Source organism: Lycorma delicatula, chromosome 1, assembly GCF_047948215.1.
Source record: "Lycorma delicatula isolate Av1 chromosome 1, ASM4794821v1, whole genome shotgun sequence".
In the NCBI taxonomy this organism is placed as follows: Eukaryota; Metazoa; Arthropoda; class Insecta; order Hemiptera; family Fulgoridae; genus Lycorma; species Lycorma delicatula.
Genome location: NC_134455.1, coordinates 343,190,258 through 343,210,969, shown reverse-complemented (window position 1 = coordinate 343,210,969; position 20,712 = coordinate 343,190,258). Strand labels below are relative to the sequence as shown.

At 28.5% G+C, this 20,712-nt stretch overlaps 1 protein-coding gene across 1 annotated transcript; it reads right to left on the bottom strand.

Moving 5' to 3' along the window:
* Positions 1–495: 495 nt before the first annotated feature.
* Positions 496–20,124, bottom strand: mts (protein phosphatase 2 catalytic subunit mts). Its single transcript, XM_075382325.1, has 6 exons — positions 19,860–20,124; positions 13,421–13,630; positions 8,731–8,994; positions 5,815–5,987; positions 3,830–3,937; positions 496–1,284 (listed from the first exon to the last, which is right to left on the bottom strand). Exons 1-6 carry the CDS (start codon positions 19,959–19,961, stop codon positions 1,212–1,214), a joined length of 930 nt encoding a protein of 309 aa, XP_075238440.1. The 5' UTR covers positions 19,962–20,124; the 3' UTR covers positions 496–1,211.
* Positions 20,125–20,712: the final 588 nt, after the last annotated feature.

The window sequence follows — 20,712 nt, the reverse complement described above, 5'->3', positions numbered from 1 at the left end:
CTTTTTTAATAAAATCATGATCAAACTAAAGTTCCTAGACTTACAGACGCTGACAATACTAGTAAAAATTAGAAAAAATAAAATTTAATACTGTAATATTTTTAATATTAAAATTGTAGACTGAGTATAGTAATTAAATAAAATTCATTTACAAACCAAGAAAAAGATAAAGCCATTTCACAACACTATACACCAGATGTACGCACTTCAGATTTGAATTTAAGAAAAAGTTGTACTAGATCATAGGGCAAAAACCACTGGACAAAAACAAAATAAATATTAATTCTATAACTGATTCAATCATGGAGAAAAGAAATCTTTTATCAATTTAAGTGCACAAAGTGATAATAATACTTTTACTATATAATATACAATTGAGATATTAATTTTTATCAATTTATTAATTTTACTAAATTATCAATCAAACTTACACATATAACTATCACATAATAAAACAATAAATTAAAATGATTATAAATAAGCAAACAACAGTACTTTATATAATTAAAAATTAAAAGTTTATTGTATTACTTAACTCCAGGAGAACAGTTTTAATGATAACTAGTTCATTATAATTACAGACTGATAAACCAAGTTCATTTTTTATTATTAATTATATTAAAAATAAATAAAATGCAGTCAATTGTACATATACGATAACACAGCGGGCAAATTTCATTATTTCTTTACAATAAAGGACAATCTCACAAACCGGTAGACACTTCTTAATAAATTATTATTATTATTATATATAAATTATATGCACAATTTACATTTAGTCTTATTATTTATGATTCATTCTATTGGGAATTTTCACACAGAAGTGACCGGAGAGGATAGGGAGATTGATTACTTAATGCCACAGTCTTCAATTTCTGCTACAGCTCTTCACAGCTAGTAAAATATACAATTGATGATGAATGACGACGATGATGAAAATAATGATTATGGTGAATCGAGATAACGCTGCTGATCATTACCAATTACATTACATTATACAAAGCGAAGGGTTAAAAACACAAAAACCTAAACCAAGAATATAGTCCTGATGTAATAGGATTATGTAACAGACTGAAAACTGCATTCAGTAGTAATAGGTTGTTCATGTGAAATTTGAGCTCCATAATTTTTTTCATTTAAGATGATAGATGCAGCCTAATAAAAAATGTTCCACTTCTTCAAATGGAAATAGTTGTAATACAGAAGAATTTTTACAGGAAGTAATCGGGAGTTCGGCGTGTCACATGGGGTTCACCACGCCTTGGAGCCGGATCAAACTGCAGGCTGAAAAATAAAAATAAAATTGATATAGTAAAATCAGATTGTAATTTCATGTAAATCAAATAATTTTACTACAGACATGATAAACCATGCTGTATAAGACATGTAGTTAAAAAATTGCATATAGACAAATCAAAAAAAAAATTTGTACAACCTAAACAATTCTAAAAACAAAAGTAGTTGGTTAACCGTACATATATAAACTGTTAGGACAATAACTTTATTTCACCCACCAATGATAAAGAGAAATGATACACACATAGAAGGAAACTGCAAACAATATTGGGCAGAGAATTAATTTCTAATATATATATTATATTATATCTGCTAACAGATTCAAAACATGTAATAATTCTGAATTTTTTTTTAACAGATGAATTCAAATGTCCACTAATTTTTTACTTGTATAATTATTGACTTATTAGTACAAAATATGTTTCAGTTATTAGCCATAACCATTTGAGATATATTTCATAATGAACACCAATAAACCATTCCAATTACACTAGATATTTAGCCAAAATAAATCTTTAATGCCTTGTTCTTTACCCAAATATCTATCATTCTTCTACATAATATTTACCTGCCACTGTAAATATATATGTACACAGCATTTTTTATTATCTCATTTTCATTTCCTTACTTAATATAAATTTTTATAATTCTAAACTCATTCAACAAATTTTGTTTTAAAAGGTCTGTTCAAAAAATAAGCAAATTTTTTTAATTATGCACCAAAAGAGATAGTTACGTGCAATTGGCAGCATTGTGTTCTGCACAACCTCCCTCTGTAACCACATGTTCTTGTATTGTTGATATCTTTGTGTTATTGTTATTTGAGTACAACGTGTTTAAGTTTAGTAGCAATTTTTATAATATGCATTTTTCAGGAGCATCGATACAAGTTTTGCATGGAACTGAGAACTCCTTGCCAGCAACTCCTTGAACAAGCCAATGACAATGAAATACTCATGCAAAGGATCGTACTGGGATATGACATACGAGTTTATAGCTATGACATTGAAACAAAAGTACAATCATCAAAAATCGCACATTATAAAAATCACTATGTACTCAAAACATCAATAACACAAAACTAAAAGATTTCAACAATCCAAGAACATGGTGGTTACAGAGGAGATTAAGGGAACATAATGCTGCCAACTCCACATCACTAAATATCTCCGTTGGCGCGTAGTTAAAAACTTTCGGTATTTTTTTGAACAGACCTGATATATGTAATTGAAAATACCAGTTTCTTATTGCTAAAAAATCATCCTTTTATACTGTCTTTTAAAAAGAATAATTATAATTTCAATAAGGATTTTTCTTCTTTGAAAACTTACAACCACAGTTATTCCATTGTAAATCCACACATACACATGCACGCACACAAACTACATGCCAGGTAAAACATTACCTGTAGTAGGTATACAACTCTTTTCCCAACCACAACAAAACATACATTCTGTTATAAATATAAAATTAAAATGCTTTGATGTCATAAAACAAAATGATAACATGCTTGCAGAGTGCAGAAAAACTTTGCACTAGGTTCATTTTTTTATTTTTACATGCACATAAAAAAATAACCTATTTACATGAAATTATTTTATAAAAATCCCGTACATATTTAAGTAAACAAATGTGTTTTACATTGTTTACTTATACCCATAACCGCAAGTGATTATTCAATGAAAACATTATTCCCTCACGTCAAAACAGAATCAGGAGCCTTTAGCAAACTTTTTGTCAGGTCTGTTTTCGATTTTGTTGTCAGAAGTTTTGGAACCCAACTAGTAGACTTTGCAATAGTGGAATGGGCTCTTCCATGACTGATACCTACTTCCATTCCACCTTATGATTAGGTGATTCCACCTACTCATTAGCACCTTATGATTTCATCAATCATAAGGTGCTGATCATCTTCAGTAAGGTGACCAATCAATCAAATGTTGTCATCAGTCACTGTCATTCATGATCATTGAATGTGTCATTTGTCCTGAATGCCTATTCGGACTGTCTACTGTTTCATGCCTTCCTTAAAATTTGCTGCCTCAGTTGTAGACTTTAATACATGATGTCATATCCCCAAACTGCAGACACAGTGTAAATAGAATTTTAGAGCGTCTGATGCCCTCATTCATTTCATCTAATTTTATTTTTAATATATCATCTTCAATGCTATGTAGAATATCAAAGTTGAACAACAAAAGATTATATGTAAATATTATAATAATTGCTGTAATTTTCTTCCAAAGATTATTATTTAAAAAAGTTAAACAGAAAGATAGTTCCATTGACAGGCTTTATAAAATAAAAATACTCATTAAAATGTAAGAACACTAACTCTCATAGCAATAATTTTAAAACATTTTTTTAAAAAAAAATTCATTCACTATGCAACTGTACAAACATTGGCTGTTAACAGTTCTCATAAAAACTAGACAAAGTAAAAATGTAATAGAATTCTGAAGAATCAGAAAAATAAATCTAAAAAAAGATCACCAAGAATTGATAAAAAAAAAAAAAAAATCATATAACTTACAATGAGTATTTAAGGGCATCATCCAATTCCATGATAGCAGCTTGATTACCACAGCGGTAACAATAATTTGGTGCAGAAAAAATTGTGACAACATTCCGTTCATGACACCTATTAAAAACAATTGTGTTAATTTAAACTTTCATTTCACACATTAAACAAAAACCAAGAAATTTCAACTAGTGCTACAAGCATCAGTACAATATGTAATTCAAATTCAGTTTGTGAAAGAACATATAAAACTCCAAACCAAATGATTTAAGAGTTTGATCAAATAGCCAAACCAGTTAATGACTGGTTTGTAATATTTAGAGACACTACAGCCAATGGAAAGATAAGTATGTGTTTTAATGCTACACCATAAATAAATCTGTTTTCTTAGCCAACATTTAATGGCAATTTTTTTCTGAACTTCCTCCACAACCACATTCTAAATAACAAGGACATGAGAGCTTAAGTACAGAGTACAACAGTGCAAATAAGTTAAGAGTAATCTAAGTACAACTTTCGTGAATTTACATTTACATAAAATTTATTCATATACAAGAGCTTAAAAATATTCAGAGCTCACTGCAACCTAAAACTTAAAAAATTATGGCAAGAAATATGTTTTCTAAGCTTATTTTTATTAATATAACTTTTGCTACAACTGCACGATTAATAATTTCAAAAGTAATCTAATAATTCTATAGTCTATTTTTCAAATTATGAAATTGGGCAGTCAAGGAAACCTCAATTATTGACATCAATAAGTTTTAAGTTTATCCTTGAAAGTAAATAATATCCTTAGCATTATCACTACACTATTTCACTTTCTTAGTTTAGGCTGAGGGCAGATTTAGAGCACCAAGGAATGCTAGGAAATCCAACTCTACGATAAGGTTATCATAAATGATGAAATTTATTTAACACCCTAAAAGGCAGAACAGAATGAATATTGTGGATACTTTTATTTCTGCAAAACAAAGAGTTATGAGGGTTCACATGGCCAGAACAGTAAAGGGGATTTTAAATCTTTGAACCATTAAATTCTTTTTCAATGATTCAAGCATACCAATGTTTTTAATTTTTCCATGTGTTGGTAAGGATGGGTAATGGTAAATTGGTAATTGGTTAATGGGAATTCACTGGAGTTTAACCCCTTCCCTCAAATCAATCTAATCAATGACTACAACTTTTTTCTCAAATATATCTATACTATTATATAGAGGAAACCTTTTTGTTCAAACAAAAAACTATGTTTCTTGGCATAATTGAGAAGATTTTTAGATATACTTCATTCCAAAAAAAAAATATATATATATATAGTGGTAGTGGAGATTTGCCAGTTGAACCACAAACTTTAACAAATTGTGAACTGTAGGTGTCTTATCACTGTATGAGTTGGGTTTGAACAGATTGATTATGATTATCTGAAAACCAAATTACTAAATTTTTTTAGTCATTCAGGTTTCAAGGTTTAAAATTGATTTTTTAATTTTTTAATTTCTGTAACAAATGAAGAAATCAACCCATTTTTTGGCTAGTGTAATCTTCATGTCAATAAACTATTTTCCAGAATTCGACCTTGAAATGGAGCAAAAGTAAAAAAAATTGTTAAACAATGACTACAGTAAAAGAGATATTCAGTAGATTTGGGCTTGCAAACATTCTCCAGATAAATATTTAAAAACAGTTTTGTTTTTTTTTTAATTCCAATTTTTTTAAGAGGTGCAAAGATACATACATGGCACTGTGGCTCAACACAGCCACTTCCACCATTATTATAAACAAAACAATAACAGTTTTTTTTAAATCCATTTTGGGCCAATGACCCAATCAAAGTGTTACATGTTTATTTTACGCAACCTTTATCTAAAATTTTATACAAAAGAATACATCATTGATTTTCAATTTGTTTTAATTCCAGCTAAGTTCAACAGCACTGACTCTTATACATGATCTCAAATAAAATTAAAAATTACACAAAACATTTTATTCACACTCACCAATTGTAACCTTCCATAACTAGCTGATGTGCACGGGAAACCAAAGTCAATCCATTTGAATGATTGAATGTTTCAGAAATATCTTGCCCAAATGTATACCCAGCACCTCGGGGTGAAATACCCCAACCTCCTCTATCATCTGGATCTGACCAGAGCAAATCACACATAGGACCCTGAATAATAAAAGTGTAACTTAGTATAATCTTTATCGTGATATAAATTATCAAACATGGTAATACCAATAAAATTACTGTGAATCCTTTTATATAAATATTTTTAACAAAACTTATCAAATCTTTTTTTCATATAAACACAACTCTTAACAATCATAAATATTGAAAAAGTAAATCATTTTAATGCATAGATTTAACTTTGATGAAAGTATTTGATGCAGAATTCTACAAAGCAATAATAAAAAAAAAAAAGAATAAATAATGATATAACTATGTTTTCAACATAGTGCCATGAAGTAAATTCCTTGCATTAAACTTGCCTCAAAATTTGTATACATATACTAAATATGAATTTAGTGTTAGAAATGCTTTTAGGAAGTAATCTGGATCAAGAAGTAAATAAGTAACGTAATCATGATCAACAAAATCAAAACAACAAAATCCTTAAGAATGACTGTTTTAATAAATCTTCCTTTATTTTAAGTGATCATATATCTTATACACTAGACCAACAGAAGCCTTCTAATAAGATATAACAGTATAAGATTTTTTTTACAGTATCCAGTAACAATACTAAAGCCAATACAGAAAAACAGTGATTACAAAAAGGCCCAATATATACAGTATACAACTCTTCTACTACTGCACACAAGACAATCTACTGTAATCACTTTCCCCTTCAATAGAATACGTGTTCTACAATCTAAGTTAAACATAAATGGTAACACTACTTATCTTTCCGGGGTAATTTTTGATATAACTAAATTGGGCAATGGCAGATTACTGTTTTAATTATGATGGTCATATATAAACAATAAATATATATTTATTAAGAGATATTCATATATTTTCAGTCTTTTCTTTACCACTTTATTTGCAATGGTCTTTACACCAACAAAGTGGCATCATCTGGCTTTTACATGTTTTGTTCAATTTCCATGTAGCATTTTCAATCAAAACTATGATATAAAGATGACTAACATAAAAAAAAGTTAATACATAAGCAGGTTTCTGAAGATGGCTGTTTAAAATTAAATAATACATTAGAGACAGGGTTAGACATGTGTGTATTACCTTAAACAATTTCTTACAGATGTTAAGATACATCAACCAAAAGATATATGTTGCAAACAATTGTTAACTGCACAACAACTTATAAATTTAATGAAAATTTCTTCTAGTTATATATACTAATAAAATGGCAGTTGAAAGAAATCTATAAAAGAAGATCTGATGTCAAATAGATTTGACATCTTAATTTAAAGAATTAAGATCAGCAGTAAAAAAATTAAAGATTTTTTATGGTAAATAAGATTGATTTACAGTAAATAAATTTGGTTTAGTTTATTCTAAATTATCATATTTATTATTTTTTTAAACTAATTTGTTATAAAAAGCTTTTCTTTTAAATGCTTTATTGCATCTTTCACGTTAAGAACAAGTTCTTAGCTGATATTCAAGAATGAACAACAATTCTACAATTATCTACAACATCCAGAAAAAGTAGAATATACTCAAATGAATCATTAAAAGAGAAATAGAACATAAAAGGTTCTAACCAATATCAACCACTGAATTACCATTATATGAAATCTATATAATATGAACTGTTTGGCAATCATATAGTCATAGGCAAGCAGCCAATAGTGAACTGCTCTACTACTGTGATCTATTACAGACTATTCAACAATTTTCTCACATCTAGTTCTTGATTTAAAGAAATATTTATTTTTCAGGATAGCAATAACTTGATAACCTTCAATTTAAAATAATGATGCAGATACATGTTAAACACTAGTCTTGACTAGTGTTTCTATGTTGTTTAGTTATAAAGATAAAATTTACAAAAATTGTATCTTATTTTATTAAAGTACAAACTTTAATAGCCTACTAATAGGTACAGATCTGAAATTAAGACGTGATAAGTAAACAGAATGAGCAACTATTAAAGTTGCAATCTAAAACTATGTAAGAGAAGGCTTAAAAAATGGAATCTTCAGACTTCACACCAAAATCATAATCACACCTTTAAAAAAATAAGTAAAAAATTAAAATCATTAACACAAATTAAAATTATAATACGACTTGTAATTTGGTAGAGACAGTTTGTTTTTAAAAAATAAAAACTTAAATGCATATAATTTCTGCAACAGCAGAAGTTAGAATGCTGGATGCATGTAATAAAACTCTAAGGATAATAAAATAGTTCTATCATTTATGTGCTTTCCCTATCTCTATCCTCTTCCTATCTGGCACTTCTCCAGTCTTACACCCACTTTTAAAATTTATTGAAAAACCTGGAGATCACTAAATCTGATCACCAAGGTCTCTCTAGAGTCTTAATTACTGTGTATATCATTAAGAAATCAAATTCTGCATGATCTTCCAGAACTCAAAAGTTCTTTTTCTTTTTCTCTTCCTCAGTTACTCACCATCATTTTAACTCATGGAAATGTCTTCACAACCCTGCATCTTATTCTACATTTATGAATCATCTGACATCATTATATAGTGAAGAGAACATACCCAACCCTATTATACTAGTTGCCAGCAATAAATCTAGAAATGTTTAATTTCAAGCATCATAGAACTGTAAAGAGTAAATAATTAGATTAATTTGAAATTTTATTATACTTCCACATCACAGTTAGATGTTTCTAACATGACAAACATGGTGTATAACATTCAACAGAAAAGATGTCAATGAAAAAAGGTTAATACATTAAAACCAATAACAATTTACTTCATGAGGAACTTCCTGAAGCCGATCTAATGCTCTAATATGATCGAGTGTGTCAATGGACGGAGATAATCCTCCATGAAGACAGAATATCTGACCATCAACTAATGCTGTCAAAGGCAAATAATCAAATAAGTCCGTAAAAAACTTCCACACATTTGCATTTCCATATTTGCGCAAGCACTCATCATAAAATCCATATACTTGTGTGATCTGTCTAGATTCATGATTTCCACGTAGAATTGTTATTCTCTCTCTGTATCGAACCTGGAAATACAGCATACATTATTAAACAAATAAGTTATATTCAAGTTATTCCTACTTTATTTATTCATTTTTAATTACTGTAGAATCAGAGTTAGAATTCTACACAAAATTATTTTAATATCAAACCTACTATTTGTTTGTCAAAGTTTACAGTGTCATCATGCAGCAGTTCTACCTGGGTGTTTGACGCATTTCTAATACAGTAGAGGAGGATAGAGTATCACAACAGGACATCACAGGATGCAATAAGAAGCCAGTCAAGCAATACATCCATCTGTCCATCAACTGAGCTTTCTAAACTTTGGTAAAAATAATTAACAGTGTAAAAAAACATGTACCTGGTTCTTCATTTTTGGATTCTACATATTAAAATTGTTCTATTAAAAAAAACTGCAATTTTTCCATTTTCCTTCTGTCATTTTGATTTTTTATTTATATTTATAGATCAGATAGAGCAAATTTATTTGCTCAACAAATCAAATTTATTTGATTTGATCTTTTATAAAAGATTTATGAATTTTGAAATGCAATGGATGGCCATCAAACAGATATAAATACTAACACAACCAGGATATGTGAAACTGTATAATCCAAATAAAGCTTTGATAAAGAGAAAAATTCTGATAAAAATCTGGTAAAGGGCAAGTTTAATCTTTAAGCAAAACTCACAGAAAAATGTGTCCGCTTAACTTTTTGAATAAGCGAAACAGAATCATTGAATCATGTTACCACTAATCAAAATGAAGAGCATATTTTTGTAATTTTTAATTCAAAGGGCATTTGTTTCTTATAAAGACTAGATGAGTCCTGGAGGATCAGAAACTCAATGCATATGAAATGCAATGGATGGCCATCAAACAGATATAAATACTAACACAACCAGGATATGTGAAACTGTATAATCCAAATAAAGCTTTGATAAAGAGAAAAATTCTGATAAAAATCTGGTAAAGGGCAAGTTTAATCTTTAAGCAAAACTCACAGAAAAATGTGTCCGCTTAACTTTTTGAATAAGCGAAACAGAATCATTGAATCATGTTACCACTAATCAAAATGAAGAGCATATTTTTGTAATTTTTAATTCAAAGGGCATTTGTTTCTTATAAAGACTAGATGACTCCTGGAGGATCAGAAACTCAATGCATACAAAAAAATTCTACAAAGACTTTCAAAATGAGTTCTCTGTTGACATACTAACATAATTGGATTCTCCAACACAATATGTTCTCATGCTGTTCAAAGTCTGTACAGCAGTTTTTGACCTCAAAAGGCATTTTAGTATTAACACAGCCAGCTTACTCACTGGATGCACAATTCAACGTTTTTATAACTTAGTCAAATTGGTAATTGAAGGAAAACTATTTTCAAACAAAAACATGAACAAAGTGCTGTAACAAGGATCTTAGATGGAATTCCACAAGAAGAGTTTCAGGCATGATACCACCAGTGGCAGAAGCAATAGAGTATGTGTAGGACACAAGGAAACTACTTACTTTGAAGGAGATTGCAAAAATTACTAATTTTTTGGAGATGACTAAAATTTTAAAAAAGTTCTTCTGTGTGTATATATATATATATACACAGAACTTTTTATAAATTACATATATATATTTATTGGACTGGCACAACAGTTGGGGTGTATCACATCTGCCCGTATGAAACTTTTCTCAGAGTTCATGATTGAGGAAGACCACAAAACACAAGTGAGTTGGAAGAATGGATGATACTGGAACAGAGAAAATTCAGGGGATTTAGGACTATATTACAACAATCATGATGTGATCATTGAAGAATTCTGTGAAACCAACATCTATCATTTACAAAATGAATAATCATTTACAATGCAAACAAATAATGAAAATGATGATCAGCCAAGGCAAGCATTTTGTGAGGTAACTTTACTTATTGATTTGCAATTTCTCCCATAACAATTATGGATGAAGCTAACATTAAACCAAAATGGAATCTTCGATTTTCACAATAATCATAGTTGCACCCAAGAAAATCTTGGCATTACGCAGTCAAGGTTTTACAAATTATTTTTAGTAAGTGTTCGCGCTTGTGTCGATTCCTGGTCATGTTTCCTGCCTATACAATTAAATGGGTAGAATTTGGGTACAACAGGTACAATTAACAGCTTTCTACGTATTTGGACAAAGTTATCTAGCAAATAAAAATACAATGCTATTAAAAATTTGTAAACTTCTATTACACCAGAATTTTTTACTTCTTAGGGAACGTTAATACAAGCAAGCATGTGAACCAAATACTATGATCCTTCAATCTGATGATATAAATTTTTCTTTAAGACAAAATTGCAGATAGAAAGAAAGCTAAGGAAATCTCCTTTTTCCATGAACATTTTTGTTATATAAAATTCAAAAATTAATACACTTTTTATAATCCTAAAAAATCCAAAAAATAGAGCTTTAAAAATTAAATACAGTAATTCAACAGCTTCCAGAACACCATCACATACACAACTGATATCCTGGGAGTCAAGAAGCCAATAAGCAAGTAAATAAAAACAGGTTTATTTACTAAAATAAATCTGCATGATTAGAAACATAATTATTTTTAAATGTTTAAAAAGCAAATTCAATCATACTGTACAAAAAGATATATAGTTAAATTTTTAATATATATATATATACATGTTTACTTGTTATACTCATTATACTCATATTTGAATAATCCTCTGATTTTTAAACATTTTGTGAATGAGATATCTAGACTGTTAGAACCAAGAAGAAAAGATTTCTACACACACCAGTATAACAGTGTTAGACATTATTACCTATACCTTGGTAATTATATTACTGTTTCTCATAAAACAAAAAACAAAATAAAAGTTTACTCAAGTGAGCAAAAAACCAAAAAAGGATGTTTTTACCTATTAAAAAAAAATTAAAAACCTTAAGACAGTTATCAGCACAAGCTATGAACAAACACTGGGTAAGCATGCACTTCAGAATGTGTGCACAGAGGAAGAGCTGTTAGTTTTTGTAAAAACAGATCTCATATTCTATTTATGTTCCCAAACAAAAAACATAGAATTTACTAAATTTATAACAATGTTAATTAACTATTATAAATGTATTTGATTTACGAATTTGTGAACTACTTATGATGAAGAACCTAGTAATTAAAAATACAAGAAATAAATTGCCTCATTCATTAGACCTTTACTTTAGTAATTACGAAGACGTGAACTTAATAACATTAGATCATGCCTGCTGTGAATATATAAAAAACAAATGAATACAAAGTGGGCAAAAGTACACAAGGCTTATCCTAATTGAAAATAAAAACAATATGGTAAAATTGCAGTAAAATATCAGTTTCAAACAGCTTTTAATGTTAATTATTCCCCTACTGCGAATAATTATTCAATTTGACCAAATAAATCATCCAGAAAATAATTAATTTCACATTATTTTAATTTGAATAAAGAATGCAACCACAAAATACTAAATAAGGATAACAAAACAACAGACAATACAATTATATGGCTGTCGGCTAGTGAGAATACTAAACAGGAAACAGCAGACATCCACTTCTTGCTCAGGTATACTCTGGTTACAAACAGCTCAAGTTAAGTAAGAATATAGCTTTAATAGTAAATCAAACCATTTAATTTTTTCCATCAACGCAAAGAAAATTTAAACTGGAAGGTAATATAGGTAACACTGATATTCTATTCAATAACAGATTTACAATAAAATAACATAAAACATAATACTATTATAACATATTTACAATAAATAACTTTTTAAAACTGTGATTGCTTTTTTTTTAATACAGTTTAACTTCGTCTTACAGAATTAAAGTACAGTCTAGCTTAACTTTATTCTAGTTCAATTTCTGTAATGTTGCAAAACTATACAATTGTAAAACATCTTTAAAAAACTACTAATTACGTTCAAAGTAAGCATTTCAAACAAACGAATTAAAAGGATCATTAATAACTTATGCAACAGAAGTGGCAACCACAACACATAATAGATTAACACATCAAATCTCCAAGGTAAGATAATTTTCACTTCCAACATGCCACAGTAACCAAATGACTGCTACCTGGTAAACAGTGCTAGCAGTTTATAATTTAATAATGATATTAAATATGATTATATTTCACAGCCAAAAAACAATAAATAAAATCATATACCATTTCTAATTTATGACAATGCCATGCATATGTGTTCTTTTCAAACGCATAGTAATCTTATAGTTTTCAAACTGTGTAATAAAAGGTTAAATATAATTATTCTATTTTCTAAAACTAGTATTAAAAACCAGTAAACTCTAAGAATGGAAATTGTATTGCTAAAGCAATACAATACAGGAAAAACTAACTTTTTCTACAAGGACATAACATACATACAAGTAATTATACTATTACATGAAAGAAAGAAATATTACTTACTTTTAACGCAACTAATAGAGTTACAGTTTCAACTGAATAGTAACCTCTATCTACATAATCTCCCATAAACAAATAATTTGTATCAGGAGACTTTCCTCCTATTCGAAACAGTTCCATTAAGTCGTGGAACTGTCCATGAACATCTCCACACACTGTAACTGGACATTTTACTTCTTGAACATTTGACTCCTTCGCTAAAATCTCTTTGGCCTATAAGCAGATTCAAGCAAAGTTTTATAAAAATGGATAACTCAGTACACACTCCCACTATATTTGAAATATATTTAAAATAAGTGTAAAACTAATTATTAATTCTATAACTGACATTCTCTACCTAGTATTACATGGTAGACATATCAAAGAATAATAAATCAATTTTTCATCATGTTGCAACTCTTTCAAGCCAGAAATCACCATTTTGAGTCAATACTTCATTTAAAGAAATACAGTACAATCATTCCCTCATTATTAGTAAATGTACTTTTCTGCAATCACTAATTGCTCCAAGCAAGAATTAATCAAGCATGTATACCATACCTGTCATGAGTAATAAATGTAATGACAAGTCATCAATGAATATAAAAAGAAATAGAAATACCTATCTACTGGCATGAAATCTAAAAGAATCGCAATGAATCCATAAAAGGAAAAGAGTATAAAATTTCAGACACAATGTCACATTATTAAATAAAACTGTATAGCATTAAAAAAATAATTTTTGAGTTGAAAAAATGATTTTCCAGAAGAATATAGTACAATCATGAAAACATATAAACACATCATGAACGGAAAATAAATATTGCAGCATATGAGATAAAATGATTGTTAATATTAATCTCCACCACCAACTCCAGGAAAGGAAAAGGGGAAAAAGATAATACAGAATAGGGAATTAAAAAGGATTACAAACCCTCCTGCTCATTTCTGATTTTCTGCTGCCACCTATTAGATAAAAGACAGATGTTGCAGTTAAATTATTTCCAAGCAAAATCTCTACAAAACTTGGTATACACGTTAACTTACAGTTTTAATATGACTCCAAGTTAAGAATTGATAATGATGAATCCTAGGCTGCTTAGGAAAATATTTTTATACATTTTGACTCATATTCATTTGAAACTAATTCAAAGATTACTTACAAGAGAGATATGTAAATATGAACAATTAGGAAATCTTAAGCTATTCAACTAACCAGCTCATGGATAAGTCAGCTTCTGGCCACATTCTACTCTATAAATTTTTGCCACAACTTCTAAGATGAAATTTATAATATTTAAAACGTTTATTTTTTCTGGGTTCTTTTATTTCATTTAAAAATCTCTGATTACTTATTACTTAATATGAGCGAGGCATTATGTTCGTATAATATATGAATTTTGACCCACTGTGGTTATAAATGAAATGTTAAAAAAAATAACCTGAACATATTTATCAGTTTGACAGTTCTACAGCAGTCAAACAAGTGTATATGTCTGTACTACACTAATTTATCAGAACAAGATTATAATTCGTGGTTACAAAAAAAAACCACTCAACAAACTTAGCAATCAAATAATATATAATATTATTACAACATAATTATTGTATAATAATAATAATTATATAATTATTATTTGATAATAGCAATCAAATTCAGTATTGAATAAAAATATCTGAATTTAATTGTTACAATATTACTTTTAGAGAACATTCCACCACCTTCAGTTCCTTTAACTTAAAAATATATATATATTATCTGTGTCAAACTACGGTTTGACAAAACGTAAGGTTCAAACTATGTAATTTAAATTAATGTTACTGCTTTTGGTTTGTTATTGCCAGAGATTTTAATTAATCTGAATAGAACGAAATGAAACTGCAATTAAACTTTGGAGACTTAAGAGAATCACTTTATTAAATGTGATTATGATCAATGGCATTTACATTAAGTTCATACCTGTATGTTTTTAGGATCCTAGTGAAAATGTAAGAATGAAAATTACAGTTTCAGTATGCTAATTTAAGAGACATTTAAGTGGATGCAGTTTTCAGCCATCAGAAATGTATTTAAATTGTATTAAACAATTCATTAATATGTAGACATTTCATGGGGAAAAGTTTATATTGTTATGTTATGTAATATAGTAATATTAAGTTCAAAATATTTGATAGTAAGTGTCAAAAGTAAAGAAGCACATGATCAACCAATGATATTAATTCACTTAACTTCTGAAAAACTGCAGCATTGTAGTTTTCAGCTATAGCTGAATGGAACTTTCTGTTATATCAGATAAAGCTTTAATGTTTAAATATTAAACTGCACAATTTCCAATATTAGGTGGCAAATTTATCAATTTCAAATGTTCACTATTAACAATAACACCACATACTTCTTTCCAGTTTTTCTGAGAATAACTTGCTACTTGTGTTACGAGAACTAAGACTATTATTACCTTCAATATTATTGTTTTACCTACAATTTTAGAAATGAAAACTGGGATAAGTCGGTCAGAAAACATTACATAGTATATGAACAGCAAAATAATATAAAACAGTACATTGCTGACTGTCACTAAAGAAACCTTAAAATGTTTTTATCAATATCTGAGTAATGCAGGTTTTCACTAATTTAGAAATAACCTTCAGTTTTACCAAAACCAACTAAAAGAATTCTACAGCAAATCATAAAGCAAAGTACCAATAAAAAATTAAATGTTAAATTAACTTATTTTTTGGGGCACTTCTTTTTTTTTAGTATTAAATATCCCACCACAAAATACACACAAACAACCAAAAATTAAATATACACGTTAAAATAAAATTTACAAATTTTCACAATTTCTATCAGAAAATATATTTACATTATACCATACAAGAACATCTCAACAAACACAAGATTTTTTAATTAAAATTGTATTGACAGAAATCAAATTATAAACCCAGCAGGGTAAGAAATTGAATTACTTCATTAAGCCATCTGGATTTCATTTCTTGCCATAAAGATTGTATAAAACAGTAGCAAAGATTTTCAGCTAATATTTTTCTGAGAATAGCTTCCTTTTCACATCTGTTTGACAACATAAAATTCTTCATCGTATTTTATTTTCAAAACATTTCAATCTGGGTTCATTATCATGACAGCTCATTTGATCTACTTAATTAGTATCCGTATGGTAAAAAACTTCACCAATATATTTTAAACACTACAATTTATAAGACTAAAATCTTTTAAAACATTAACCAACAGACTAAGAACTAGATTTTGATATTTAACAAAAAAATAAAATAAAAATGTTAATCCCATCTTTTTCTTAATATCCTCAGGAAGCATTTAAATAAAAATATTTTAAGAGCCGATCATAATTCTGGGAACAAATTTCCTTTGAAATTAACAGTAGATCTACATCTACTTTTGGCAAAAGGAAACTTAAGAAATGGAAATTAAGCCTGGATGAAACTTAACTATAATTTTTTTAAAGAAAAGCAATATCGTTCAAAATTAAAATGTATTAATAATAATTATCATTATTATTATGGGCATAATATATATATATTATATATATATCATGCCCATGATATATATTGAACAATATATATCATGGGGATGCAATTTCATGCTTGAACAAACAATTATAAATATATCTATATTTGTTGATACAGCACCGTAAAGGAAAGAGGGAACATTTGTTTGTATGTTAGCAAAAATTTCAACAACTAAACTAATCACTACCAAGTTTTAACAGTAGCTTCATTATGTAATCCAAAGTGTTATAGGCTATATTAAGATGAAAAATTATTTATTAAATTGTGTAAATAATCCATTAAAAACATCGCTGCACTTCTCATTCAGACCACTAGGTGATGAGCCGCTCCAAAGATATTTTTAATAGATATATCTACTAGAAGTTGTTCTCACATCACACAAGAACTAACTGATTGATAGCTTTCAAATTTGCAGGACAATTTGTGTTATCCTGCAGAAGGCTTAAGTACAAAGGCTCCCATATACAAAGGCTCTAGTTCCTTTGAAGATTAAGATATTAAAAATATTCATTATGATATTAAAGATATCCATTAAGGAAAAGAAAGACTAATCCTTTTACTTCATTATTATATATATTTAGCCACCATGTCAAAGAAATAAGTGATGAATTTTTCATTCTCAAAGGTGTCTCCACTTTAGTTACCATAGTTATTATTCTCACATTGCAGGAGTCCAGGGGACAGAGTCTCTGAGTAGATGGGAATAGAGAGCAAAACAAGCTCTGTAGCCCTGGAGTAGGCCCTATGAGGCCCTGAGTTTGCTCCAAGGTCCATCTGGGCCCAGGTTAGTCTGGGCCCCAAGCATCCAGTTCTGGCCAGCTTGTAAACTATAATTTAGTCTTTAATAGTAACAGCTAAAGGCTGTATACAGAATAATAAGGTAAATAATACAAAATATGAAGGATAATTTATTCAGGCGGCATAAATTCCACAATATAGTGAAGAATTCAATAAATCAATTTAAAAAATAAATCAATTCTGATATCACTGCTGCCACCATAAATTCAACTAAATAATAGATCTACCATCAATCATTGACTTAACACCCCTTCTTTCTTGCTCTGTTTTTTTGTCTTCACCCACATACATTCAGATATGAGCACAGGTGTGCAGATCAACAAAATGCCAATGTGTGATTCACTGTCTGGAGTGCAATATGTTGCCCATTCATAAGAAAAAATAGGTGCTATGTATTATGAAAAAACAAGTATTGTATTGTTGGATGATTTGCAACAAATATTTTTGTGGATCTGCCGACTGCTACGAGAAAATAAATTTTTTCTTGACTAATTCCTGTGAACACCCATTACATTTTCTCTTGGTGAAGCCAATTTTGTCAATTTCAATGTACACTAGACCCACCAATCACTAATGGATTAGTAAATTGTCTTTGCACATCACACATATAACTGTCCCAATCGACGAAGATGTGGTTCATTCCCAGTTCTTTTTGACAAAATTTAACTAGAGCGTATCCTTTAGCCCAGCAGTAAATAAATAACATGACTGCAAAAATTTAACCATGATTTGAGCCATATTCCATGTTTTAATAGTTACGACTCATGACAGTCTTTCCTGGAACAATCTAATGCTCTAGTATAATGGGTACACTTTGTGCCATTATACTTATAATTTATATAATAAATTTCTAGTACATAAAGGAAATTATCAGTTAATTCAACTCTCTCTCTATATATATATATATATATATATATATAAAATTTGCATATTTTCAATAATTATACGTACAATTACGCTAAAAAAACACAAGTATAATACTGTTTAATTCTAACAACTTCCTTCCCTTATGAATGAGAATGAGTCATATATACTCAGTTTTCCTCTACTTAATCCAAAATAAACTAAATTTCACTCAGACTTTTAAATCATAAGTGAATGTATAATACATGTTAGTATGTTTTTGATATACAAAAGTACCAAAATACTTTAACTACAATACACCCCTTATGTAACAGTTCATAAAAGATGTAGCCACATCATTTTGTTATAGGATTTCAGCAACAACTTAATAACAAATTACAAGTTCAATCATATAATAAATAATTATTTTATCCTGATCAAAACATAATATACATCACACTAGAAATGAGAGTATGTACTCCACAGATAAAAAAAGGCACTGCCACATTTTCCTGGGCGGATGAATGAAAGTGGTGATAAAACCTTCATCAAAGCATCAAAAAATAAACAGTAAGTTATAAACAGTAAGAATAAATGTTGTTAAAGTCCATATTAATTATTTAAAATATACAAAATAATAGTAAATATATTAATTATACTAAGTACAAAGAATAAAAAATAAACCGCAAACAATTCAAGCTGGTATTAATTAAAATTACTTAAATACCTGTTTTTATGTACATATTGAATGAGAAATACAATTAAAGATTTTCTTTAATATTTTATATAATTTCACTGACAATAACATTCTTTTGATAAAAGAAAATGTTCAAATTTTATTTCAAATAAATTGTTAGGAAGATTTTTTAAACGGCTTTGTAATTTACTAAAATTCTTACATCAAAATTTCAGTCGCTAAGTTTGTTAAAAGTTTCTACTCTTATAAAAAATAAACAATAAACATTAGTGCAAGTATATTATTGTATAATCGTCGCTTTGAATATAAGTATAACGTGAAAATTAATTACAGCAATATTAATATGGAATCCAAATACTATTAATCAGAAATTAATTCTCTATTAACTAGACATTGCATAACTTTTTCCCCGAAGAATTATGCATGCAAAATCCATGGGTGGGCCAAAAAAAAAATACACCACAGAAACTTTACCTTTCATTAGTAATGAAAACAATAACTACTTGTTATTTTCCTAAGAAATAAAATAATACTATTATTATCACTAATAAAAATTATCAATTCAAGCTTACACCTTACCTTAACGCACAGTGTCTGTACTTGACTTTCCGTCAGTTGTTTGCACTCGTTAAGTTGTTCAATCCATTGATCCAGTTCTTTCAGAGAAGCCTTGTCCTCCATCCTTGAAACCTGAAACTCGTAGAAGAATGCCTTCTACTTCTCTGAATCTTAACACTTAAAAATAATAGTAACAGCTCATGAAAATGAGGGAATAATAATTTATATCCCTGAAATCCTCTCACAAAATGGCCGTCTTAATCGTCCATTTGGTCGGTTGTATATGACGTCATATGCAACCTCTGTTCTAATACCACTATAATTTTGGAATTTGGAAAAGAAATGAATTAATTTGAAAAAAAGATTCTCATTCTTAATCAAAAAATATTGGAAAACGCATTACTGAAAGTAGATAAATAATCTTTCACCTAATTTAAATACTTTTACATACATAAACGTTTAAATTAAAATTCCTCGTAAGTTCTAGTTGACAATTCATTTATCAAATTAAATACGTACCGGCATTACGCCTATTGATGTTTGAGTAAGGCCCGACTTATCGCAATTTAAGGACATGATAAATTTTGCTGTCATTTTTATGATTATAATAATACAAGTATAATTTATTAAATATAGCTTTGTGAAGAAAGATGAGTAACAGGAATCAACCTTTCGGAAAACTTTGTTAAATTTTAATGTACTGTGTGTATACATTTAATTTTCGTCGATTCCACCCAACAATGGTTTATATTTAACTCTATTGTTGCTTTAAGTTATATAAAATTGTACCGAAGCAATACTTTAACTATTAAATTCTTACTATGCCATAAATTAATTAATGCTTCAAAAATATAATGTTTCAAAACCAATAAAT